Source organism: Vulpes lagopus, chromosome 2 (assembly GCF_018345385.1).
Source record: "Vulpes lagopus strain Blue_001 chromosome 2, ASM1834538v1, whole genome shotgun sequence".
NCBI lineage: Eukaryota > Metazoa > Chordata > Mammalia > Carnivora > Canidae > Vulpes > Vulpes lagopus.
The window spans coordinates 73,783,963-73,797,087 of record NC_054825.1 but is presented as its reverse complement, the minus strand read 5'-3'; the positions used below and the strand labels follow the sequence as shown (position 1 = coordinate 73,797,087).

General features: G+C 38.4%; 1 protein-coding gene across 2 annotated transcripts in view; it reads right to left on the bottom strand.

Moving 5' to 3' along the window:
* Positions 1 to 13,125, bottom strand: part of INO80 (INO80 complex ATPase subunit) — a 136,496-nt gene that overhangs the window by 19,862 nt on the left and 103,509 nt on the right. For both annotated transcript variants that reach the window (XM_041743315.1, XM_041743314.1), the window contains exon 28: positions 5,298 to 5,392. In XM_041743315.1, the coding sequence (XP_041599249.1) occupies positions 5,298 to 5,392 (95 nt within the window). The remainder of the gene's footprint in view (positions 1 to 5,297; positions 5,393 to 13,125) is intronic.

Sequence of the window (13,125 nt, the reverse complement as noted above, 5' to 3'; positions counted from 1 at the left end):
ATTCCAAAATCTCTATACTCCCACTGAAATTCTACTAGTTTATCCTTGATTTTATCAAGTTTAGTATTTCATAATTTTATTTATTTACTTTATAGTGTTCTCTTTTATAATCAACATATATAGGGCAAACCTAAAAGTTAAAAGGTACATGCTAGTTTGCAAACACATTTTCCTATAGATATGAAATAATGTAAATGGAAGTTGACACCTTACAGCCCAGAGGAGGGTATCTGACCACAGTGAGGCTGCAAATAAAAACTGATTCAGCTTTCCAGGGCTATATTAATCTCTACCGAAAAATCCTTCCCTCTCTGACCCTGAGAAGACTGTTCCTCCTCATACTTCTCTCCAATACCTGTGTAAGAGCAGATGGAACCACCCAATCAATGGTTAGGATTCTTCATAATTCTTTAAGTCCAGAGCCGGAACAAGGTGTGGGAGTAGGGGATGGGAGAGGAGACAAGGAGGGAGGTAGAAAACAGTTGGAAACTGCAATATAAGGAAGGGTAGAGGCAGGGGTGCCTGGGTGGCTCAGTTGGTTAAGTGTCTGATTTGATCTCAGGGTCTTGAGTTCAAGCCTGTTTTGTTGTTTTTGTTTTAAAGGGGTAAAGGCAGAAAGATAGGTCAATTCCATAGTCTGGATAGCCAGAGACAAGTCCCCAGATATGGCAATCACTTACAAACAGGGACCATGTAGAGAAAAAATAATGAAGGGAATTTGGGTAAAAATAAATCAGTAGCAAAACTTAGAAATTGTAACAGTAGGAGACAATTTTTTTTTTGTATTAACTTTGTATTGAGAAGAATGCCTTTTAAATTTTTTTTTTTAACTTTTATTTATTTATGATAGTCACAGAGAGAGAGAGAGAGAGAGAGAGAGGCAGAGACATAGGCAGAGGGAGAAGCAGGCCCCATGCACCGGGAGCCCGACGTGGGATTCGATCCCGGGTCTCCAGGACCGCGCCCTGGGCCAAAGGCAGGCACTAAACCGCTGCGCCACCCAGGGATCCCGAGAAGAATGCCTTTTAATGATAACGTAGTAAGTAGCAAGATTTGGTTGAATTCAACCTAATTGCATCATATTGTTTTTTTTTAATTTTTTAAATTTTGAAAAATTGCATCATATTGTAATGGGAAAATAAAAATTATGGAAATCTTGAGTTAAAATAAATTACTGTCTACCCTTGATCACTGGGTACTGCTGGATAATTTATAAACAAAAACATCTAAATCAAATTGCTGAGAAGTCCCTTTCAACTTAATAAATCTAGTATTGGTCATGGGAATTACTGTTTTGGGGGGCTCCGCCTAAATGGAAGAAAACAGAATCCCTGAAGGCAAAATGTTGGTTTGGGTGCCCTCTAGGGGGCTGAGAGAAAATTTCCACTCAGGGTTTTGGTTGGAACAGGCCTTAGTGAGCAGGCTTCTGGGTGGTCTGTGAGGGAGCCCATGAAATCACGTAGCAAAGCATGCTTAGGTCTCACTCCTAGTCTTACTTAATGACCCATTAAGGCCACTGTGCACCAAAATACCCAAATAGTCCCTGGGCATGTAGCCTAACCGACTACAGCGAAGACTTGCTCAATAACTGAAAAAGAGCCAGAATGAAAGAAGAGGCTGGAACTCTATAACACTCTTCTCAAGAAAAAAAAAAAAAAAAAAAAATTGATGCTGCACTCACTTTTTCTCATGTTTTCCAAAGGGTTACCTGAGGGACCAGGTGATTGGGGGGGCGGGGCAGAGTGGGATCCATTTGGTAAAATGTCATGGGGTATCAACAAGGGAAGCAAAGGCCGAGACACTCCAGAGCAAAGACCTTGTGAATGGCTTCTAGAATCACGCACTGATCACATGTTCTGAATGTTGCCCAGTCAGGACATCCTGGCCAAACAGTCTTTAGTCTCAGTCGGACTCTTTCCTGGAAGGATCCCTCATAAATAAATCTTGTATGAAGGGAATGTAAATGGCTTTTTATAGGCGTTCTTGTTTACTCTGGCTGACCTTTGAGCCACAGGGCTCTCCAGTTGAAACTACATTTTTTTCTTTTGATGTCTTTTCATTAATAGTAATGAAAATATTTGGCAAGGAATGCTTTTTTTGTTTTCAAAAACACCTGTCTTTTTCTCTACATTGGGCTACATCAGCCACTCAAATTTATAAATTGAAAATTTCTTCCCATTTGGAGGGGTCTGTCAGATAAGCTTCTTATCAGCATAGGTGCAGTTCTGACTCTATATATGAAAAGGAGATTATGTCCTACTCATTATTCTAACTCTAGTCAACTATCTACCTCATCATGTAGGAAGGGAAGTCTGTTTTTTTTTTTTTTTTCCTTCCATTTTGCCTAGTATTAGATGCAGGTGGTAAAGGGATGGTTACTCAAATGTGGAATCTCAAAAAAGTCACTGCTCCCTAAGTAACTTTCAGTTGTAGGGTCTGGATGCTCAAGTAAGGTTTCCCAAGAAAGTTGTGTGAAGTGAGCATTTACTATGCAGATCTAGATTTATTTATTTATTTGTTTATTAAAATATTAATTTATTTATTCATCGGAGACACAGAGAAAGGCAGAGACATAGGCAGAGGGAGAAGCAGGCTCCATGCAGGGAGTCCGATGTGGGACTTGATCCCAGAATCCCGGGATCAGGCCCTGAGCCAAAGGCAGACACTCAACTGCTAAGCCACCCAGCCGTCCCAGATCTAGTATAATTTAATGGTGAAAACATCCTTCTTTTGGAGCTAAGCTTTTCAAAAGTATTGTGTGATACTGGGATTGCCCAAACGACTGTTCCACAAGTTAAATAGAAGATTTTAGGGACGCCTGGGTGGCTCAGTGATTGGGCGTCTGCCTTTGGCTTGGGGCATGATCCTGGAGTCCCAGGATCGAGTCCCACATCGGACTCCCTGCATGGAGCCTGCTTCTCCCTCTGCCTCTGCCTCTCTCTGTCTCTCATGAATAAATAAATAAAATCTTAAATAAAAAATAACTAACTAACTAAATAAATAGAAGATTTTAGAAGTAATATGTTAGATACATCTACTAGTCTTTTCCGCTAAAAGACTGTAAATATACTGACCTGGGATCTCATGTCCACTGGGTCAGCTAGAAAAAGAGCTGTACCTTTATCATTCAAAAGACTGAATCATTAGAAGTCAACGTATTACATCTCTGGTGGGACTCTAAGTTGGCAAAACTTTCCACAGAGCAATGTGACAATTTGCAAAGTCTTAAATGTTCATATCCCTTCACTCAGTAATTTTTCTTGTTTGCATCTCAATTAAAAAAACTAAAATGGTGACAAAATTTTGTAAATAAAGATATTCACTCAACATTTTAACAACAGATATGTGGTATAAATATCCAACGTAATAGAGTATTAGTCATTAAAAATGATTACAAAAAATGATTACAAAGACTTTTTAAATGATACGTGAAAAATGTTTAGTATATATAATATTAAGTGTAAAAAATCAGGATATACAATCCTATCTACAATATGGTATCAACATGTGAATATAACCACACACATACTAAAGACCAGAAAGATATATCTAAGAGTTGAAACTCAGGCTGGAGTAGGCAAGGAAAAAGTAAAACAGGTTTTATTTGATTTTAGAATTAAGAAAAGAAGAAGACCAGCTGGCAAAAGATTTTTTTTTCTGGGGGGAATAACAACATAATGGGGTTGAGAAGTTGACCCTTGAACAATGTAGCAGGGTAAGGGGAGCCAAACTCCTGGCACAGTCGATAACATGAAATATAACTTCTGACTCTCCAAAAACGTGACTACTGATAGACTCCTACTGACTAGAAGCCTTACCAATAATACAAGCAGTTGATTAGTACATATTTTTATGTCATGTTTATTATGTTATAATTTTACAATAAAGAAAGCTAGAGAAAGGTTATTAAGAAAAGCCTAAGAAAGAGTAAATTCATTTACTATATAGTACTGTTTTATAGTTATCAGAAAAAAAAAAACAAATCTATGTATAAGTGGACCTGCGAAGTTCAAATTCATGTTGTTTGAGGGTAACTGTACTATGCTAATACATGTCTCAAATAATCAATTTAAGAATCTGCCAATAACTTCTGCTGGTGAGAAGCTAGGTTAGGTCATCCACACAGTTACTCCAAGGTAACAAAGCAAAGTAGGTTCAAAGCAGATCTTCCCTTTCCATTGTTGGTCAAACAACCACTTGAATTCAGATATATAGTTTCAACTTAGGAGTTACTGGCTTGGGTATAAAACCATAAACCAAAACAAGGTTTATCTCCTTGCCTGTGCTTCATTATAAAGCATTATGCAATAGCAAAAATTATCAATCAGAGGGTACTCTATGTTGAACCATCAATTTTAGGGAAAATTGTTTTATATCTGAAGTAAACCATGCTTTAAAGCTGAAATGAAAGAAATTAAAAATTATAACCTAAATACAAATGACTATGTGCTTAGTTTTCTTCCCTTGAATTCAAAACTTAAATATTAATAAACTATACAATTAAAGTTCAAAAATCCAGAATTGTTGTGATTTACAGCACAGTAACATCTCCCTTATTCTTCAGTTACTCAGTTTAAAGAAGAAAATTCAAGGGTGCTGTTCAGCAGCCCTATGACTAGCTAGTGGAGCTTGGCTTTCTCCTTGGAGGGAGCAGTAACCAGACTCTGCTTATTACAATGAGAAGCTGCACTTAGGATAATTATGGCCCTGCAAGCCATCAGCACCCAGCAGGCAGTATTTGAAATTTCATAGGCTCATTATCAGGTGGGAGAAGAACTGTAACAGCGCTGCTGGCTGAAAAGATTGTGCACCACTCCCATTTGTCATACTGTACTCTATTACTACAACGCTAGAGGGAAAGCAGGAAAAAGCAAGGTATTTTTCTTTAAATTTATACAAAAGAGGTAAGCAAAATAAACTAAAAATCAATATCCAGAGATAGCCACTGTTAATATTTAGAAATACAGTCTTACAGACTTTCTACATAATATATTATCTACATAAAGGAGAATCTGGTTCATACTAAGAAATAATTTCTTTTTTTGCCCAAATAAAAGGGTACTGACTTGGTAAGAAAGTGTAGTTTGAATACAAAAATTATCAAGTATTCACATTTTCTCTCTTTCCTCCCTGCATATAGATCTGAACCAATATAAACAAATTTAGCTATTGTCTTAAAATAACGGTATCATGACTGCTTAACAATCTGAGATGTGTTGGATGTTTCTTTTAAACTCATCATCTTAAGCACTAGAGGAAAATCAAATGAGAATTTCTGTAATTTCTATTAATGTTACCTGTTTTGAAAATCAGCAACCATGTCCCGCCTCTCTGAGATCTTGGACGAGCCATCAAGCCTCATGTAGGTATGCTTCCTGTAAACCATGTATTCCTGCCAATCAGAGTTAAAAATGTAAGTCTGATGAAAATTACCGTCTACTAATTCCCACAACATCTACCCACCTTCTATCTCATCCATACTGGGGGCAAGCCATTATATCCAGAATAAGGAGAAAGTAATCTGAAGAGTGCAAGAACTTAACCTGTAAATGAATTTATTGCCAGTATGTCAGAATTGAGGGTACTGTGAAGATTACAGCCACCCACAATTTCAACTTTGAAACTCATCTCATTCCTGCAGATTTCAGTAGGTTTCATGAAAATAAATCAACAAAATAAAATGAAATCTCCAAACAAAAAATGGCCTTTCAGTCAGCGACCAGATGTTTCTCACAGCTACACAATATCTAGTGTTCTTTCTGTAAGTAACTCACCCTAGTGTTTTTCTCCCTAACCTATCCTTGCGGAGCAGTATCTTTGAATTTACAGCCTAAGTCTCCTTCTCCTAGCAGAGCATGCATCATTGTTAAGGGAAGCCTAAGCATCTGAGTGAACAGAAGACAAGGTAACTTTCCACGGCAGAGCATGTTCTGGACATCATCTGTAAGAGGAATTACAACCTTTTTTTTTTTTTTTTTTAAGATTTTATTTATTCATGAGAGACACACAGAGAGAGGCAGAGACACAGGCAGAGGGAGAAGTAGGCTCTCTGCAAGGAGCCCGATATGGGACTTGATCCCAGATCCTGGGATCATGCCCTGAGCTGAAGGCAGATGCTCAACCACTGAGCCACCCAGGTATCCCGAGGAATTACAACTTTTTAAGACTGGAGAAGAAACTTCAAGAGATGCAATGGAGAGAACATAGTGCCATTCTCTGAAGCTGCAATTTCTCTTACAAATGATGTCCAAATGAGCACTGATTTCCTCTTTCTTACTCCTAATTATATGGATAAGCTTCAAAAAGTCCATTTGTAGAGGAGCCATTATCAAAAACTCAACACAGCTGCCTATTTATAAGAAACATCATGAAACAATATTTCAGTTCTAAAATAACTCTTTCCTACTGAAAAAGACTAGTTATTACATTTGGGAGAGGTCTGTGTTAATTATCTACAATCAAATGTTCGTTTGTTGCAATATTCTCTTGTGTAGTTCTTATTATACCTGGCTGGGTATTTCAGCACACAAGATTGCTACAGTGGGGTATGGCTGGTGCAATGCATGTGGCAGCCTACTCTCAGAGTGAGTACCAAAACTCCGATGGCTAGGCAGAGGTCTCTGCCTACCAAGTAAATCTGGTCGACAAAGTGGACAAGCTCACTGAGGCACACATCTTCATTGTGGTGTGTATATATTTTTACTATTTCTTTCTCAAGTAGCTCTTTAATCAAAAAGGAGTAGAACATATTTAGTCAAAGAAGAGCTTCAAATTTAAATTTGGTACTATAGTCCTATAAAGGTACTAGATTAATGGCAGAAGAGTAGGGGGTGTTTTAGATAAGGAGGGATTCAGGAAAAAAGACGAAAAATGAGAACATGATGATAGTCTTTAGAGCTCACTCTAGCTTGGCAGCTAATTCAATCAGGGATGCTACCATCCAGAACAACCAAATAAGTAGATTACACACAGAGACATCCCATAGGTTGACTTCTACCACAAGGTGGGCTTTTTACACAGGCATTTTTGTCTTCTGAACTAGAACTTTTAACTTCAGTGAAAGCACTGATGAATCAATCTTCTTGTAGATCTTACTGTTTACATCAGTTATATATCAAGGTCAGCATGACACCAGAGATATTAATCCTAGACCATAATCAAACCAATGCTGATTACAGAGAGCCTGTTACTGAGGCAACAGAAGTGAATCTTTTCCATTTATTGCTTTAAGCCTCTGCTCTCCACCCAGGGGAGCAGTGAGATTTCAGAAGGCTTAGATGAGTTTAGATCCGATTTCAGTAAATAGCTTCAAAACAACAAATAAATGGACATGGAAAAACGCAGTTAAAAGCAGAATAATGTCTACATCCTCACACCACAGAAAGACAGCTAAAATATAAAGGCAGACATAAAAAAGCAATTCAGTATTTCCTTCATTCACAAATTCTGGCTATACCAAAGCTATTCTAGATGTTTCTCTGAAATTCTGGGTGGTTTAGAAAAGATACTTAATTTAATCTGGAAAAAAATGCCTAATTTCTTCCAACTGCTAATTTTAAGATTTGTGCCCACTTCTATGCTTAGTTCAGCTTTCCTATGATCTGAAAAACATCTAAAGATTTAGCATAAAATTGAATTCAATTTTGTTAAAAACATAACACAAATTCTAACAATAAATGATAAGTCATAGCACTTTATTTATATCTAAGTAATCTCTACACCCAATGTGAGGCTCAAACTCATGACCCTGAGATGAGAGTCACATGCTCTTGTGCCTGAGCCAGCCAAGGCACCCCTTAAAAATTTTAAAAAGCTATCTCAAAAAGTCTTTCTCTCTCTCTCTCAACAATCTAGACATCATAAGGTTTTGTAAGATCCAGGGCCACTGCTGACTACCACTTGCTGGCTGACTCTACTGTAGTTTGTAAGAACTGTCATGCTGAGCACTCCTGTGCACCAAAGAGGGCTTATGGAACAGAAACACCAGGTATTATCCAGTCCTTTCTTACACAAGGTACTCTGTAGACACCAAGGATCTCTTTCACCCAAGTCCCTTTTGGTATTCAGGAACGACTTAGAAAATGATCCACCAGTATGATTAAATTTCCTGGAGCCTTGTAAAGTAATTCTTTTTGCTCCACCACTTAAAGAAGCAAAGAGAGAAGAGAAACCAAATATAGACCTTCCTCTTCCAGGTCTCATAATTTAGTATCCTCCTTTAATTAAATAAATATGAACATTAGTACTCAAGTGGATTCCTGTGGATCAATAAGTATTAACCAAAGTATATTCTAATTCTGCTTAAACTAATAAAATTTTTCAACATTTAAGACTTGAGAGCTATACAGTCCTAGTAGATACTATTTTTAAAAACACTGAAGAAGCCAAAAACGGGGTTATGGACAAGATGTGCTCTTGGAATTTTAGTGATTTTTAACCAGGATTAAAAATACATGTGCCTGGACCCACCCCAGGGATTCAGACTCTAGGTCTGGGCTAGGGCCCAGAGTGGTTTATTTTTAAAAAGCTCCAAAGATGAGTGCAGTAGATACCCTATATCTGTAGCTGAGAACCACCACTACAAAGAGTAGGTCCTTCAGGATCTTGCTACCACAGCATGGCCCTCAAAAGTTTGTTAAAATGTAGAATCTAGGGGCACCTGGGTGACTCAGTCTGTTAAACCTCCGACTCTTGACCTCAGCTCAGGTCTTGATCTCAAGGCTGTGAGTTTAAGCCCCATGGTGGGTTCCACGCTGGGCATGGAACCTACTTGAAAAAAAAAAAAAAAAAAAGGAGAATTGAGGGATACACCCCATAACTGATAAATCAGAATTTGTGCTTTAACATGTATTACTACTTGCAAGTACATTTATGCTTGAGAAACACTATTGCAGGGATCCCTGGGTGGCGCAGCGGTTTAGCACCTGCCTTTGGCCCAGGGCACGATCCTGGAGACCCGGGATCGAATCCCATGTCGGGCTCCCGGTGCATGGAGCCTGCTTCTCCCTCTGCCTGTGTCTCTGCCTCTCTCTTTCTCTCTCTCTCTCTCTGTGTGACTATCATAAATAAAAAAAAAAAAAAAAAAAAGAGAAACACTATTGCAGAACAATATCCTTATACTATTTTAAAAGCGCTGGAATTTTTTTCCCCCAAGTGAAATTTAATTTTAATTTAAATTCAATTTGCCAACGTATATTATAACAGCCAGTGCTCATCACATCCCATGCCCTCCTTAATGCCTAGTCACTCCTTCCTCCCCACCCACCACCCCCGAAGTGAAATTTTATATGAAACCCTGCTAGGGGCGCCTGACTGGTTCAGTCAATTAAGCATCTGCCTTCAGCTTGGGTCATGATCGGGTCATGATCGAGGTGTCCCGAATCGAGCCCCATGTATAGGGCTTCCCTGCTCAGCAAGGAGTCTGCTTCTCCTCTCCCTCTTGCTCATGTTCTCTCTCAAATGAATAAATAAAATCTTTAAAAAAAAAAAAAAAAAGCCCCTCTAATATAGGATAAAGGCCATTACTATGCTGGTTGATGAAGAAGGGGGAGTCCAGGACCCTACCTGCTTAATCCTTACCTAGGTTTCCTGTCCTCTACCCTGCCCTACCAGTTTGAAAAACATTCTTGGAAAAACATATTAAGAAGACAGAGTGGGGATCATATCTGTAAGTTACTTTTAAAATAGTGGCTGCACAGGTATCAGCATAACTCAAAATAGTTTCCACAAGTATCTCTCACTCCTTTAAAGTACATTAAAAAAAAGCAAACATTCAGACACCAAGGGGTGTATAACAAAGGAACTAAGTTCATCTTGAAGCAGTAGTAACGATGGTGGTTAGTATTTACTGAGCATTTACTAAGTGACACTATTCTGTGCATTTTACCTGGTTTTGCTTATCTAATCCTCACTATAGTAGTCTTTAGGTGTTGTTATTGGCACTCCCATGTTAAAGATGTTAAGCTGTTCCTGTAGATGTTCCTAAAGTTACATAAGTAGGTAACGGAGCTAGATTGGAACTCACGTTAATTGGTGCCAGAGCCTCTGGCTTAACTCCTCTACTGCTTTCCAAATAGAACAGAAGCTTACCACCACCAGGGAAAAAGGTGGTTGTAGTGTGTCGAGAAGCCACATGATTAATACATGCTATCCATAACCTTCATGCATTACCATCATTAAAAAAAAGATAATTGGGCATTTGAAAAAATAAAGGCAAATGTTTGTATGTATCTTTAACATGAACTTCCCATTCTGAGTCTTCTTTTCTATTTCAAAGTTGCCTCTGTTCATTTCAATGCGATTTTACTTTCCCAAAACAATTTGGGGGAAAGGCTCAGTATGATCCACAAACCTGCAGACCTGGTCTAACTTTATTTCCCGAACATGCCACTTTCCATTTTTGAGGTGTATCACCAGCAATGGCAGCCATCCTTCCCTTACCTAATACAAAGAGTCCTTTGGAGCAAGACCTAATCACAAGGCATACATAGGCCCATCATAATCTGCCTTCACTCTACTTGTGTTATTCCCTTTTTTCCTAAACCATATGCTCCAGTCACACCAAGCTAGTCCTGCCCAAATGTCTTGCACCTTCCCATCTCTGTGCCTTTTTACAGCTGGCTTCCTTAGTCTGGAATGCCCTTCTCCTTGACAGTTGAAATTCTATTTAAGTTCAGTTCAGATATCACTATCTATGGGAACCCTTCCTCAAGTGACCCAATTAGAAATAAATGTATCTGCCTTACTGTCTTCAGCTCTGTTTTTATTTATTTTTATTTTTTAAAATTTATGATAGTCACACACACACACACAGAGGGGGAGAGAGAGAGAGAGAGAGAGGCAGAGACATAGGCAGAGGGAGAAGCAGGCTCCATGCACCAGGAGCCCGACGTGGGATTCAATCCCGGGTCTCCAGGATCGTGCCCTGGGCCAAAGGCAGGTGCTAAACCGCTGCACCACCCAGGGATCCCATCTGTTTACGGTTCATTTTGGGCACTGATATCAGGGTACAGTTGACAGGTGTGTGTATGTATGTGTGTGTGTGTGTGTGTGCATGTGATATCCCCCACTAGATACATTTCTTGAAGTCAAAGACCACATTTAACTTATATTCGCAATGCCTAGCACAATGCCTTCCTCTTGCTCAGCATGAACAGAAATGAATGAAATTGAATAAATAGAATGTAGTTGTAAGCTGACACATTTCCTTCCACCACTCCTAAAGCCTAACCAAAATGCTAGTTACAGTGACCCCAATTTGCTTTTCATTCTGTGGGACAGTTTTAGAATACCCAGTTTCCCAGAGTACTCACAATCACAGCTCCCAAAGGTAACTGGGAGTTCTAAGAGAAGCCAGCTCATAAATGATAGAATGTCTGTTCAAGATGAATCTTATCCAAGTGAAATACTTGTTGATTGGGTAAGTTATAAAACCTAGTGTTCTCAAATGTCATCCTTCACTATACATTATCTGGAGTTAATTTTGTATTGCATTATTTTCATACATTGGTGCAGTTCAAGATTTGTTTGGGTTTCAGTGCTTAACAATCACACCACATACAGTACCAGCTGGCTGACCCTTTCCAAGTACTTTTGTATTTCATAGAAAATACTGACATTTCCTTAAATTACAGACTCAGCTGCTTGATGTAACAGGAATGAACCTCAACTGAGACAATTCAGAGATAATGTAAGTCATCTGCAATGAGTTAAAAGCTTTCTGCAACTATCAGAATATGGTGGTAATGAGTGGTAGCGAGTGGGGAGGTTCCAAACTAGGGTAAAAATGGTGGTAGGAAATGTTCTGTCTGACATCCAGCTGGACACCATCATCCCAACTGCACCGTGGCTATGTCTGCTTCCACAGTACCTTCACCAGCAAAGACCCTACAGGTGACTAAGTAAATATAAAATAAATCCATAACATAACATTTAGTGACTGAGCACATCCTCCCCTATCTATGGCTTTGACTTCTGCCTGTGGCACACTAAAAATTCCTGGCCCTGTAAGTTTAGCAGTCTGCTTTTTTATCCCCCACCCAGAAATAGTATTTGGATACCATGAGAAAGAATAAGACATTTCTGAGTACAGAATTCTATTTGGAATAAGATCTGATATATTCACAAGAAACTTAACGTCAGATTTTTGCCCAAGAGAAAGACGCTATCAATCACTTCAAAAAATACTGAGCAAATACTAAGTGCACAGAACTAGTATTTCTCCCAAAATGGAAACCTGGCCATACAGAAGTATATGGATTTTTGCTGTCTTCTGGTTCTTGTGAGTCCTAGAAACAAAGAGTCAAGTTGAAAGCACAGAACAAAAAGCCCAAAGAGGCTGTTCTATGTAAGAGATGCTGATGTGCTCCACAATTATTCAACAGAGCTTTAATGTGCCCATGTGAATTTCTACCTTCTGCTCTATTGGAAGCTTTTCTCTCCCTCTTTGATATACAAGGTGTAAGACTGTCAAGGTATGAAGAGAATCCTGAAAAAAATTTTTTTAATCTAAAACTAACCAACCAAACAAACCCCACAACACATTGAGAATGAAGAAGCAAGGCAAGGGTCAAGGTTATTTATTTTTTTAAAGAAAAGGTCAACTGTGCTCAAGGGAAAGCAACTATACAGAAGGGCCTTTCTATAACATGATCCTTAGGTTCATGTGCCAGGTCATGTCTTAAAGTTGAAACATGGCTCTAATAAATGTTTATAGTGAAAGCTTCTATTATGACAGTGACTAAAAAACCCAGAATAACTCTTTGAAAAGGTAAAGAAATGTAGACCTAATCCTGTACTGTCCTAAGATCCACACTAAATTAACATTTCAATAAATGATATATATTAAAATTGTGGGCATTTTAACTCCATGCGTACAAAATAAAATTTGAGGATTAACCTCTTGAAATATAGAATGTGGTTCATTTGAGTAAACAGTATTAAAACAAATAGATAGACCAAACCAAACCAAACGGATGAATGAACTTTCAGGAAATGTAATGTGAAGGAAAAAGAATAGTACAGTATTAAGGAAACTAGACAACAGTTTAATTTTAGTTTTTCAGTAAAACATGTAAACAGTTGCAACATTTTCTGGCTTTAGCATTCTAGATGCATGTTATCCAT